This window comes from Papilio polytes, unplaced genomic scaffold, assembly GCF_000836215.1.
Source record: "Papilio polytes unplaced genomic scaffold, Ppol_1.0 DF824146.1, whole genome shotgun sequence".
NCBI classification, from domain to species: Eukaryota; Metazoa; Arthropoda; class Insecta; order Lepidoptera; family Papilionidae; genus Papilio; species Papilio polytes.
This window is the reverse complement of record NW_013525058.1, coordinates 2,748,466-2,761,897: the sequence shown is the minus strand read 5'-3', so window position 1 is coordinate 2,761,897 and position 13,432 is coordinate 2,748,466. Positions and strand designations below refer to the sequence as shown.

The window sequence follows — 13,432 nt, the reverse complement described above, 5'->3', positions numbered from 1 at the left end:
TTCAACATTCTTTAACTATCAAACAATAGCAAAGCTTGTGTGTCATATTTTAATGTGATTTTTAACAAAACAAAAGACTGTATTTATTGGAAAAAATCTTTAAAATATCACTGAATAAGTTAACGTTAACTAGCTTATTGCTCAATGACGTAAAAAAGGATTTGCATCATAGAAATAACTGCCTAAGAATTACCTTATGTTATCTTAAAAAAAAAACATACAGACGAAATGAGCACCTCCTTCTTTTGGGAAGTCGGTCAAAAAAGACAATAAATTTTGCGATAAACCACTAATACAAGGATACTAATTCGTGTAATATGTCAAAGTCAAGGTTAAAAATTAGTAATAGAATATTATACGTTTTTGTTTAATATCATGTCCAAAGACCTTTTTAACCAACTTCTAAAAAGGAGGAGGTTTATCTCTTGTCTAATTATCTTGTTTCTTTCTCTTTTTCTGTTGTAAATAAGGCAGCTACTGATTTAGACGAGTTTCCATTATCGAAACACCTTTACAATACAATACATATATAGCTTGTTCAATTTTCCTAGAGAAAATGATCAGATCAAAATAATTTACTCTTCTTTTAGGTTACTTTTACAACACGTCCTAATTTTGATTACAATTCGAATCTTAACCTTATTTTAAATTAGTTTGTACTGCAACTGGTCCATAATTGCTTAATACGTCAATTTTATCATTGTCTGGTTCAGTCATTCGATTTGCATACAGCGGTCATTTGTTTGTAATACTACGTCTCGAAATTCAGTACAAATTTACACTCTGTAGAGCGACGGCCGTCATTGCGCGAACATTTTCAACACTGCACATAAATATAACGTAAAAATGACTAAAGGACAGTTCGAGGTGAATCCAGATCTTAAAAAGGAGAGATCGAAATGTAATTTTAATATCCAAGAGGTCACGTTTATAATCGACGGTGGCAAAGACAAAACTATACAGAGGAAAAAAATTGGTAAGTCAAATGAAAATAAGTCTTAAAATTCAACCGGTTAATAATTAATGCTGTGGCAAAAAAAACGTTTACAATTTCCAACCGTGCAACCGAATTTACATCTTAATTGTGATTAAATATAAAATGCATTGTTAGTTTGTTGTATTTATATCAGTCTTTTTACTGGAACGAATTGGAAATTATTTAGTTATTCGGATTGACAATATGTTAATATTTCCACTGTTTAGTTAGAAATGAACATCTATAGTGAGTTAGTCACTTTCCTATATCCTATGACAGACAGCACTAAATTCCTTGCTAACTTAGTCGTTCTTTTTATAGTAATACTAACTTTCGCCGGCGTCTCAGTCCGCGTGGAAAATAAAACAAAAGAGAGTAATCTATGTATTCTTCCATATTTTCCTCTACATCTATGCCAAATTTCATTGAAATTCGTTCAGCTATTTAAGCTACAAACTTTAACAAACATCAATACATCTAAATTTTCACATTTATATTAGTACTCGTAAGATTGCTGACAATGATATCTCTTAAAACTTACCAAAGTAAGTGGAACAATTAGTTCTGTTAGTACTTACATTAAATGCACTTAACGTGCGTATTGCAGATATTGCGATATAGATAAGACATTTATTGATACATTTAATCATTGTTTACTTTTGAAAATACCCTTTATATTATCCTGATGGAGAAGTACTTGTTGGGAAAGGTTAATGCTCTGATAGTAGTGAAAGTATCGCTATGATAAGCAATGGCCTCAGTCCATAAACAAGTAACAAATATGAAACCTTTAATAGACAAGAAAGAGGATGAACACAAGAAAAATAACTTCTGTTTTTCCTCCATGTTTCCTTTGAACATTGAAATTCGATTGCTACAAAGTTATATCATCCCGGTATTAGAAAAAAAATGATTCGAAAAAAAAACACACACACATCTTTAGTTTTTATCCTAACTGCAATGAATACGTTCGACGTTTTTTTACAGAGGATGTAGCATTGACTGCTGCAGCTTCAATAGATAAGGTCCCAGAAGAGTGTCTCAATCTTAAAGAAAGATACGACAACGCAGTCAGGAAGTCCTGCGTCTACTCTAACATTGTCAAGAATGAGTTACTCGAAATCACAGGATTGGAAGCGCTCGGGTAAATTTATGGATATAAAAGTAATGTTATTAGATTTAAAGACCGGGAGTTCAAAATTCAATTTTCATTTTGTTAATGTATACTCCTTAAGAACTTTGATACCGGATGAGCTCGCTTATTGTAATGCAAATATAGAAAATTGCTTTCTATTGTCTTGAGCCTAGGTAAATATACTTTACGTAGCATTTTAAATATCTTATGCCTTATTTAAAATTCTAAACGAAGCCTGAAGTTATTATTTTTTCAATGCGATAGGTTTTTGTTTTTTTTGAAATTCGTATTTTTAGTGTGATAGGCAACCAATGAGCTGTAAAACCTATAGTAAAACCTTCATGTAAAGGTCAGATGATTGAGAGAAAAATATACTTATTATGCTTGGAATATTACGTTTATAGAACTCCGGTACTTCGGCGGACTGCAGATGCATTCTTTAAGGATGTGTCACCATTTATGTTGCACTTGGGGATGTTTGTGCCAACCATCATCGGGCAGTGCACGCCGGAGCAGCAGGCGCAATGGCTGCCCAGGGCCTTGGAGATGCAAATCATTGGCGCCTACGCACAGGTCAAATATCTCTTCGTGTTCCATTTAATTTTCAGAAAAGAGGTTATAATGCACAATGATTCCTGATTTTCGAATAAATCAATATAAGAAATATCTATAGAGGTATCGATTAGTGAAGTAAATTTTAAATTCTGTCAATTTCCAGACAGAGCTTGGCCACGGTACATTCATACGAGGTCTAGAGACGACTGCTACATACGATCCTGAAACCGAAGAGTTTGTGCTGCACAGCCCGACGCTGACTTCAACCAAATGGTGGGCAGGAGGACGTAAGTAAATGCAACAAGAACTTATTAAATAAAAAATCCAATTTGCCAAGGATGAGAAAATAAATTATTTACCTTAAAAAAAAGCTTGTGCGCATATTACAAAATGTGTAATTACGTAAAAACATTCAGGGACATAACCCTAATTTCTTTATTAATCACGTAATAAAAATGCATGAAATCGGTGTCAAAGTGAAATAAAAAATAAATTAAGTAGTTACTTAACAGCAATTAATTGGAATTGTCCTAAAATAATTAAATGTATTGGGATTCTATTTGTTTCGTAAACTGATTTATTTACATACAAAATAATTGGATAAAGTTCGTATTGTAATTGAACGTATTATTCTTAAAATTTTTCATACATCTAATATCATCCTAACAAAATATCTACGCTGAGTTCATTTTGACTGATCAGCTAAATTTATCAGAATTGAGCTATTGTAGCTTAAATATAGTAAAAGGTGACTATGCTATTTATGTAACTGGCAAAATCTCTCATTTCTGCTACATCTTCTGATTATACCATGCATTTGTTTTATTTTTTCTTCTCAGTTGGCAACACTGCAAATCACTGCATCGTCGTTGCACAGTTGTACACAAAGGGTCAGTGCCACGGCACACATCCGTTTATCGTCCCTATTCGAGACCTTGACACCCACGAGCCTTTTCCTGGAGTGAAGGTTGGAGATGTCGGCATCCGTATGGGATTCAACACCGCTGACAACGGCTTCCTTAGATTCAACCAGTATAGGATACCCAGAGAGAATATGATGATGAAAAACGCTAAAGTATTGAAGGTAGATGAACATTTCTTCGTTGTAAATAATTTAACAAACAAAATCCCGAATCATTGATATTCCTTCAATATTGGTCAAACCATAAGTACAAGTACTATACCTACATATTTTATGAGCTCTTGTTTTGTACCAAATAATTTTGATGAATATGCCATCGCATATAACTCGTAGTTTGTCTGTTTGTTTGTTTTATTAAGTACTTATTCTGCAAACAATAATTTTAACACCCAGACTAAATACTGTTGAATAACCCAAAAGTGTTATAGGTCATTTTCTAAAACATGCAAATATGTGGTTCATGTTTCTCAGGATGGTACATACGTGAAAGTGGCTCGCCATGAAAAACTGACATACGGGACAATGGTGTTCGTAAGAGTTACCTTGGTTATGGAAGCAGCATTCAATTTGGCAAAAGCTGCCACCATTGCTGTAAGGTATTCAGCAGTGAGACGACAATCGCAACCTAAACCGGGGTAAGATATTCTTTATCGCTATGTTTTTAAATAAAAAAATTGACTATCATTAGGTAACCTCAAACATATCTATCACTGATGTCCACATCCACGGACAGATGTTTTCTAGATTTTCTTATAGATTTATACTTCTAAACTAATATTACGAGTATAAAAAGCTAGTCAACAATATTTCTATATAGTGTAGGACTGAGATACTCACTGTAGTACTAAATCCTCAGAGAGCCGGAACCTCAGATCTTAGACTACCCGACGCAGCAGCACAAGCTGTTCATCTGCATAGCAACAGCACACGCACTGCAACTCACCGGGCTGTGGCTGTGGCGGACCTTCGAGACTTTACTGGCCGACATGAGGTCCGGCAATACTGACTCCTTGCCAGAGGTAAGATTATACACAGTCTTTAACAACTGTTTTAAATTTAGATTTTTGTAGAATAATTGACAAAGCAACATTAAATAGGAGCAGATATCCTATGAAAAACATTGCTTTAGTATTTCTATAAAATATTATATAAATTGAAAATTTAAGTTATAAAGTTCCTCGAAATAATATTAAAGTTTTGTTAAGTCGTAATGATTAGGTATTTATCTAACAAATTCTAAAATTAATCCTATCTTACGTTCACTCTGCTAGTTCAATGACCATGTCGTAGATCGTCGTGTTTTGTCGTAGGCCGTCGATACTTGTATTACTGGTTTTATAGGGTTCTGTTTTCTTTTAGATTTTAGGTGTAAGTTCGATTTCATCTTCATTACATTCTGTTAGCGATAAGCAAATGTTAACATTTCGGCTAATTTCCCAGAATTATTACTTTAAAACAGAGCTCCAAATAGACGTAATACGTAAATAATTGAAAAATATTGTTCCAGTTGCATGCACTATCAAGCTGCCTGAAGGCTGTGAGCACGTCAGACTCTGCCGCCCTCATCGAGCAGTGTCGCTTTGCGTGCGGCGGCCACGGCTACATGCTGTCCTCTAACCTGCCTCTCTTGTACTCTTTTGTTACTGCAACGAGGACATATGAAGGAGATTATACAGTTCTACTGCTGCAGACGGCCAGGTTTGTAGTATACGTTAGGATTGACATAATTTTTTTTTAGGTTTATTTTTAATTTATTCTATTACACTTGGTTATCACAAAATATTTAAATACATCACCTTCTGTATTCCACATTATATAATATGTTTCCATGCTTTTTTCTCATGTTTTGCACTGCAATGTACCAGTAAAGTGGAGGGGATAGACTCCTGAAACATGGCGAATTAGTTTGAAAGTCAACGCGCTGTCAAATATATTTATTCTAAACTTAGCAATGCTTATCGGTAATTTCCAGGTTCCTAGTGAAAGCATGGGAGCAGGCAGAGAGTGGCAAAGTTCTAACACCGACAGTGGCTTACCTGGCGCGTGCGGCAGCCAGGGAGAGAGCTGTATGGAGCGACTCGGCTGATGGGATGATACGCTCCTTCCAAGCTGTCGCTGCAGGGTAAATTTTTCCGTACTTTGTAATAATAGAAAATTTGCATATTTAGAATTTGACAATATTGGTTTTGATCTTATTTTTTTAGTAAAATAGCAGCGTGTGCGCAGAACATAAAGCGACTTACTAATTCTGGAACGAATTTAGAAGACGCGTGGCAGCTGACAACCGTGAGATTAGTTGCAGCAGCTGAGGTACTTTATTTATTGACTAAGAATAAGTTCTAAGTTCTTTTAATTACGATATTATCTGAAGCTAGATTAGCTCTACTTTATGTCTCCAGGCTCATTGCCGCGCTATGATCTGCCAGGCGTACTGGCATGAAGTGACGCGGCAGACAACATCCAGCAGTACCAATGTGAAGATCGTAATGGAACAGTTGGCAACGCTGTATCTTGTTTATTGGGCGCTGGAGACTACTGGAGACCTGTTAAGAGTAAGAATAAAAAGAAGTTTACATTTCCTAATGTTAATAAATTAGGTTACATTTTGGTTAAATTAAATGTGTCAGCTAAAGGAAATAACGTGAACTATTTGTTGTAGTATTCAACGATATGTGAAAAAGAACTGAATAAGTTGCAGCTTAGATACGAAGAGTTGTTGGCACTTATAAGGCCGAATGCTGTTGGTTTGGTGGACGCTTTTGATTTCAGAGACGAGGTTTGTTCTTCATCTATTATTTTTGTAAATTAAATAATTGACAGTCACTTTTCTTAATTGCTGGTTATTGATCTGGCGATCCGCAGTACGAAGTATTTAATAGTAGTAATGAAGCATTCATCAGCTCAATTTCTTTCAGATTATCTTAGCATAGAATAGTTAACATTGTGGGACTATTGTTCTTTTGTTTAGATCTTGCATTCAACGTTGGGCGCATACGACGGCCGTGTGTACGAACGTCTCATGGAAGAAGCACTGAAGAGTCCTTTAAACGAAACTTCCGTTCAATCAAGTTTCCACAAATACATTAAACCGTTGGCGAAAGGAAAACTTTGATGTAAAAATTGTTTACACAAAATATTGCAGATTCCGTAATAGACTGATATATCGTGAATTACAATAGCTAAGAAAATAGTTCTATGATACTGTAAGGTTTTGGGGTGAATTTATAAAAAACGTATTATGTTAGCGGCCTAATACTGACACTAATGTTTAATACTTCTCTTCGTAAGCGTCGCTTACAATCTGATAGATGTTGAAAGTATGGAATTTCGAGTTTAAACGTGGCAATATCTATAAAGACCTTAGATATTTAATTGACGTTTCAGTATTTGGCCGTAAAAATGTGAAGTAAACATACTTTGCAGTCAAAGAATTTTGAATCGTTATAATATAAAAAGAATGCTATTGTTATTTAAGGAGACTGATAGGTATGGATGGCCATATATCTATCAATATATGGCCATATATGAATATATATTTTTTTTAAGTACAGTGATTACAACATAAATATTAACTAAATAAAACAAACGAATTGATAACCCCCTTCTTTTGGGAAGTCGGTTTAAAATAATATTGTAGCGGTGTGAGGTAATTCACTTACACGGTAAGGCATTTCATTCATAAAATTATTTATTAAAAAAAAAAAAACAATTTATAATCTTATTGCAATGCTTCCTATATCTTCGTATATCTTATCTGTTATGCTATATCAAGACCAAAGCGGACTAATCATAGATATCTAAATTATTATGTTTATTACTTTTCGATAAATACGCATGTTATCTTTTAAATTGATAATAAGGTTATGTTCGTATTGTCAGTATAAAAACTTACGTATAACAATGATTAATTTAAATAATTACAAATGTATTACACCTACATAAATATAATATAAATGCGATGAACATGACTTTTTTCTATGTATTGTAAAAAACTAACGATTACAAATATAGCGACAGACGCAAACGTCAAGACTTTCCACAATTTTGTTCTCAATTACGATTTCGCTCCTATTTGTCGACAAGTAAACATGGATATCGACTCTATCGCGTTATCTTCGTAACAAATTGTTTTCATACATCAGTGTCATTTTAACTCGTTACTAAAGTAGACATTGTTATTGTGAATATGATAAAATAAATATTTTGTAATAAAATTTTTGTGCGTTAAATGTGTAAAAGGGAACAAACAAATAATTTGTACTTTGGCCCACAGATTATATTAGATTAGATATTATTTCACGTACTTTAGACTCTACATCTAAGATTTAAAAGTGATAATTTACTTGTTTGTTTCCAGTTGTTTATATAGTATTGTGCAATATGGCCGCAAACAAAGTAAATATAGATTTACAAAAAGAACGCGCGAAATGCAACTTTAACACCGAAGAATTAACGAACTTGTTAGACTGGGGAGTTAAATATACCGAGAGAAGGAGAAACTTAGGTATGTTTTCATTGGTCACGCTTAATTTTCATAGTGTTGTACTGTAGTGTACCGGTTACTTTTTAATAAATCGATATTGCTTTTTTTATTTTGTATCCCTGTTTTACGAGATTCTTGTTTGAATTAATAAAGTTTAACAATTAAAATGTTAAAGGTTAGAAGGGAAAAGAATTGATTAGTAGAATTCTTTTGCAATTTGAAATCGGTTTAATTAAATGAAATATAAATTTACCATAGGTTGATGAATTTATTCTTGCTTGACGACAAAAAATCAATTGTTTTTGATACATGTTCATTTATTTCAATACCATTAATACTATCACAATTATCATTAGCACAAATGCATAATAATTTGGGTTTCTATACAATCTATAAAGTCATTGCTCGATTTATGACTGACTTCACGTTTCACTTTAGTATTAAAATCCTACTTCTCGCTTAATACATCCTGTAATTCTGTACTTCAATGGTGACATAAATCAATAACAGATTTTAATTTTAAGAATTATATACATTAAAAAGCCGTACATTATAATATGTATCGCGTTTGTAAAACACTATGTATAAATAAATTTTTATTTATTAAAGAATTTTCTTTCACTAAAGTATAAAGGCGCCTAAACTAGCAGACGAGAATATTCTCGTACGTGTAAACGGAGCGAAAAAAAGTACAGGCGCAAGGATATATTCAAAGTTTATAGCAGCTTGTAGCTAACTAGAGGAAAAGAAGCGCAAAGGTGTGTCTTGCCGGCGTCCTTTTATGTTTCTCCTGTACCTTGAAATATGTCCAGCGGAACGTCTCGAGTGAAATTTCTCCATAAAGTTTGTATCAATTTATTTGATCATTTTAAATACCAAATTATTCCTATTATTTAGAGCAAAAGGTATTAAGCGTTAAAGGCTTGTTGGATGACACGCCCGAAGAATACTTGAGCCACAAAGAAAAATATGAAAATGCTATCAGAAAATCTGTGTTGTTTTACAAGACTCTACAATTGTTGGATGATGACATGTCTGTTGATGAAAGAACTAGGTGAGATTGATTCTCAAACAATTTGTTACTTATTAAGCCTTGTATGAATGTCGCAAAAGCGAACCAAAACGATTACTGACTTTACCAAACATGAAAATAACGCGACGATGTAGATCAGGGTTTTTTTAGTTCAGTTTCTATTTGTAAGTGTAGCTGCTAAATAGATGGCTTAAACCCACCAAATTCAAGTTTATTAATATCAAATTTGTGTTCTGTTCACATTCGCTTTGCGGTAAAGTACAATCATTATTCAACCAGTATGTTTATTTTCTTAAACTATCTCTTGTAGATCTAACTTCCGTAACTTAATAGCGTCTGCAGTATTCAAAGATAACTCTCCATTCATGCTGCACACGTCCATGTTCATCCCGACTATAATGGGCCAATGTACTGACGAACAAAAGGCGTATTGGCTCAAACGGGCGAAGAATATGGAGATAATCGGCACATACGCTCAGGTTAATTTATCTATTATATTTGCCTTGAATTTTATTAGCTGTGCTGTATTTAAATACGTGATTATGTGGACATGTAAATTTGTTTGTTTTATAGACGGAACTGGGACATGGTACCTTCATACGTGGCCTGGAGACGCGGGCAACATATAATCCAGACACGGAGGAATTCGTTTTGCATAGTCCAGCACTGTCCTCTTATAAATGGTGGCCTGGAGGCTGTAAGAAGATTTATTACAATATTATAATAATTAATATAAACATACACTAAAAATATTAAAGGTCCTTAAAATTCAAGAGTCATTAGCAAATATGTAAAATTATAAAAACATATAAATTATACTTCACAGTGGCCCATACGGCGAACTATTGCGTAGTTATGGCCCGTCTCTATATAAAAGGGAAGAGCCACGGGATCCAACCTTTCATGGTACAGATCAGAGACGAAGAGACCCACATGCCTTTGCCTGGAATCAAACTCGGCGAGATCGGAGCCAAGCTTGGTTTTAATACTGTTAACAATGGCTTTCTGGGCTTCGAAAACCATAGAATACCAAGAGACAGAATGCTAATGAAGAATGCACAGGTGTCGAAAGTAAGTCATCGCTTTTTCGTAGGTTTCCGTTGCCTAAAACATGTAAGGACACATGAATTTAATGATATTCCAGGACGGTACGTTCGTAGCGGGCAGTAACAGCAAGTTGACGTACGGCACTATGGTATTTGTTCGCGTTATGATAGTGAACAACATGGCCAATTTGCTTGCTAAGGCGGTTACCATAGCTGTTAGATATAGCGCTATCAGGAGGCAGTCGCAGCCTAAACCGAAGTAAGTGGTATTTAGTTAAATCTAAGTCATACACAAATTACTTATCTCTCCCATAAAAGTAAACGGAGACTTTCAATTCAGAATTATCTATCAAGTCCTACAAAGATGTCATTTATACTCGTATGTTTAAATAATAAACGAAGATGTTATTTGGTCATCTTTTCAGTGAACCGGAGCCACAAATCTTGGACTACGTGACTCAGCAGCACAAGCTGTTCATCGCAATCGCCTCGAGCCACGCATTCTCCATCAACGCCATGTGGCTGTGGGAGATATACCACAGCGTCACCACACAACTTGCAGGCGGAAACCTTGAGAACTTGCCCGAGGTAAACATGAAGCGATGAAAAGACGACAGCTTATCACATTTCTGCAACACAAAGTTTGGAACCCAAGCTATGAATAATCAAATAATATTTTTTCCAGTTACACGCGTTAGCTTGTTGCCTGAAGCCATTGAGTACAATAGATGCTACGGCGATGATAGAGAAGTGTCGGCTGGCGTGCGGCGGACACGGCTACATGCTGTCGGCCAACCTCGCGCAGACGTACGGACTCGCCACCGCCGCATATACATATGAAGGCGAGAACACAGTGCTGCTGCTGCAAGCTGCTAGGTAAACGAAGCAAACACTCGAAGTTATAAACTTACTAAAAAATTGCATCGTTAGTAGCTTATCCCCCTTTAGTTTATTCTACTTCCGTAGGGTCGGTTCACCGGGTTTTCGTTCTGCAAAAAAATCTATTATCCGTCATCTCAATCATCACTCCCTTAGTGATTATGTCACCTTTTGCGCAATTAATCTATGTATCATGACGGTTGTTATACGTGAAGATGTTTCTTATTATTTGCAGATCTTTAGTAAAAGCCTGGAGCGCTTATGTTAAAGGCCAGGCTTTGAAAGGCACAATGGCGTATCTAGCAGGAGACCCTACAGTGAAGTCGTGGGATGGCTCCGTTGACGGAATTATACAGAGTTTTAAAGTTGTTGCTATACGGTAAGTATATTAAAAAATATGGATATTGAATCATGGAGTGATTTAATTAATTATTAATTTGTTTTTAGTAAAATATCGAGCGTTGTGAAGATTCTTGAGGAATACGAAAAATCCGGCCTATCACCTGAAGACGCTTGGAATAAGGCGTCAGTGCTCCTTACTGCAGCATCAGAGGTATGTTCCCTTAAAATTGTTACTCCCGCACTGACATTCAGATCGGCTAACCTCCACATGTTATTCTGAGAGTTTCTACTGTCTCGCCACATACAAAATAACATATGTTATCTCTGTTTGTTTTCAAAAGAATTAAAGGGACAATGAGCTTTGTACGTGTATTTCGTAAAAGCAGTGTTGTTGTTTATGTATATGTTAGTAGTTGATTTTTCTTGTATCAGGCACACGGCAGAGCTATACTCCTCTCCGTGTACAAGTCTGAAATGGACAAGAGAGCTGCCGCGCTGTCTTCGCCTTTGAGGACTGTCTTACTACAATTAGTAGACTTGTACGTCACCTACTGGGCTCTTGAAAAAGTTGGCGACATGTTACTGGTAAGAGATTTTTTTCTAGTTAGATTTGCCTAATATTTTTACGTTAAAAGAAAATGTTGATTAGATACTTAATTAAGTATAGTTCCCAGTTACTATTTGAAATTGGATTTTTTAGTCTCGACTTTAATTATTTTCTTATATTGAAAAATATCCTCGCGATCAAATATGCGTATCATTTTATTTCGTATTTAATTCAAGTATTTTTATAGCCTTATTTATACGTCCTCAATCATTGATAAATTCGCGATATAAAAAAATCACCGTTTGCTAGTATCGTTTCCGCAATCGAGTATTTCGTAGTCGTAAAGTCTAATGAGATACATTTGTTAATTAAAACTGGTTGATTATAACATAAATTACATTAATTCGATCTAATAAATAAAAGTAATTTGAACTTTTATAGTTCATTGACACAATATTTAATGAAGATTGTATAATTTAGAATAGCCGTAATAATTATATAGGTAGGAAAATTGGGTTCGTAGATCTTTAAAGAAATCAGAATTAATCAAAAAATGGCGACGTTGACCATCTCGGTGTTCTCGTCGCTCGTTCGCCGTCTTTTGTTATATGCATGTAATTTACAAGAAGAGATGAAAGGACAAATAACCCAATCAGTTTTTTTAACCCTTTCTTGTTTTCCTAATTAATTTGTCGTAGTACTTAAGGCAAGACTAATTATTAATTTGTTTAGGAATGACAGTTAAAAGACGCCAACGGAATTATTAAAGTGAACGCACACGTAGTAAAAAATCCACACATTATAATTTGACATTTGTCGGTTAACAAATGGATGACTGGCGTATTGCTAGTTTTTTGTAGAAGATCTATACGGCCTAATTAACATTGACCTCTGAATCAACACCTATTGTGATTGATCTGATCTCAAGCTTGCGGGCCGACACTACAGTTATGTTGATAGCGGTCGCCTGCATCACATTGCAATAGGAAAAAAATGTAACAAAGCGTCCCGGAAACAGCTCTGTGAATGATAAAATCGGTTGCTTGTCCGTTTAGAAAGAGCTATAATCATTTTTAAACTCTTTGTTTACCTGTATTTTTTTTTAATAATTGAAATCAAAATACGAACATAACCTAAAAACTAAACTTTATGAATTTCTGAACTAAAAAGTATAAGCTATTTAATTGACAGACTGTTTAATTTAAATACGTTGCTTTATTTATATTAATAGATTAAATTTAATTTAATTTTTCAGTATACACCGATCACGGAAAGAGATGTCGTCGAACTGCAGCGACGATACACGGACCTATTGGCGGTCATCAGACCCAATGCAGTCAGTTTGGTCGACGCCTTCGACTTTAGAGATGAGGTTCGAATACGTGTTATTATAATCAAATGTCATATTAACATTGAAATAAAATAAAAATACACTAAAAACAAAACAAAATGCACTAAAAACAAAACAAAATATTCTCAAAAAAACAGTACACTAAAAAGTAATGAAATAATTA

The 13,432-nt window shown here is 34.6% G+C and overlaps 2 protein-coding genes across 4 annotated transcripts in view; both read left to right on the top strand.

Annotated features, from left to right (window-relative positions):
- The first annotated feature begins 364 nt into the window (after window positions 1-364).
- Window positions 365-6,719, top strand: LOC106111930 (probable peroxisomal acyl-coenzyme A oxidase 1). Its single transcript, XM_013294137.1, has 13 exons — window positions 365-976; window positions 1,964-2,120; window positions 2,516-2,684; window positions 2,830-2,953; window positions 3,506-3,750; window positions 4,060-4,223; window positions 4,445-4,607; window positions 5,096-5,286; window positions 5,561-5,710; window positions 5,793-5,898; window positions 5,988-6,140; window positions 6,248-6,364; window positions 6,557-6,719. The coding sequence occupies exons 1-13, from the start codon at window positions 847-849 to the stop codon at window positions 6,698-6,700; spliced, it is 2,013 nt and encodes a 670-aa protein (XP_013149591.1). The 5' UTR covers window positions 365-846; the 3' UTR covers window positions 6,701-6,719.
- A 963-nt stretch (window positions 6,720-7,682) lies between these two features.
- Window positions 7,683-13,432, top strand: part of LOC106111931 (probable peroxisomal acyl-coenzyme A oxidase 1) — a 7,492-nt gene continuing 1,742 nt past the window's right edge. The window contains exons 1-13 of one of the 3 annotated variants that reach the window (XM_013294140.1): window positions 7,683-7,768; window positions 7,946-8,092; window positions 8,969-9,125; window positions 9,415-9,583; window positions 9,678-9,801; window positions 9,931-10,175; window positions 10,249-10,409; window positions 10,576-10,738; window positions 10,836-11,026; window positions 11,265-11,408; window positions 11,477-11,582; window positions 11,804-11,956; window positions 13,174-13,290. In XM_013294140.1, coding sequence (XP_013149594.1) covers window positions 7,969-8,092; window positions 8,969-9,125; window positions 9,415-9,583; window positions 9,678-9,801; window positions 9,931-10,175; window positions 10,249-10,409; window positions 10,576-10,738; window positions 10,836-11,026; window positions 11,265-11,408; window positions 11,477-11,582; window positions 11,804-11,956; window positions 13,174-13,290 — 1,854 coding nt within the window. In that variant the 5' untranslated portion in view covers window positions 7,683-7,768; window positions 7,946-7,968. Of the gene's footprint in view, window positions 7,794-7,824; window positions 7,846-7,945; window positions 8,093-8,968; window positions 9,126-9,414; window positions 9,584-9,677; window positions 9,802-9,930; window positions 10,176-10,248; window positions 10,410-10,575; window positions 10,739-10,835; window positions 11,027-11,264; window positions 11,409-11,476; window positions 11,583-11,803; window positions 11,957-13,173; window positions 13,291-13,432 lie in introns of those variants that run through there. The other 2 variants (XM_013294139.1, XM_013294138.1) reach the window with 2 other exon arrangements.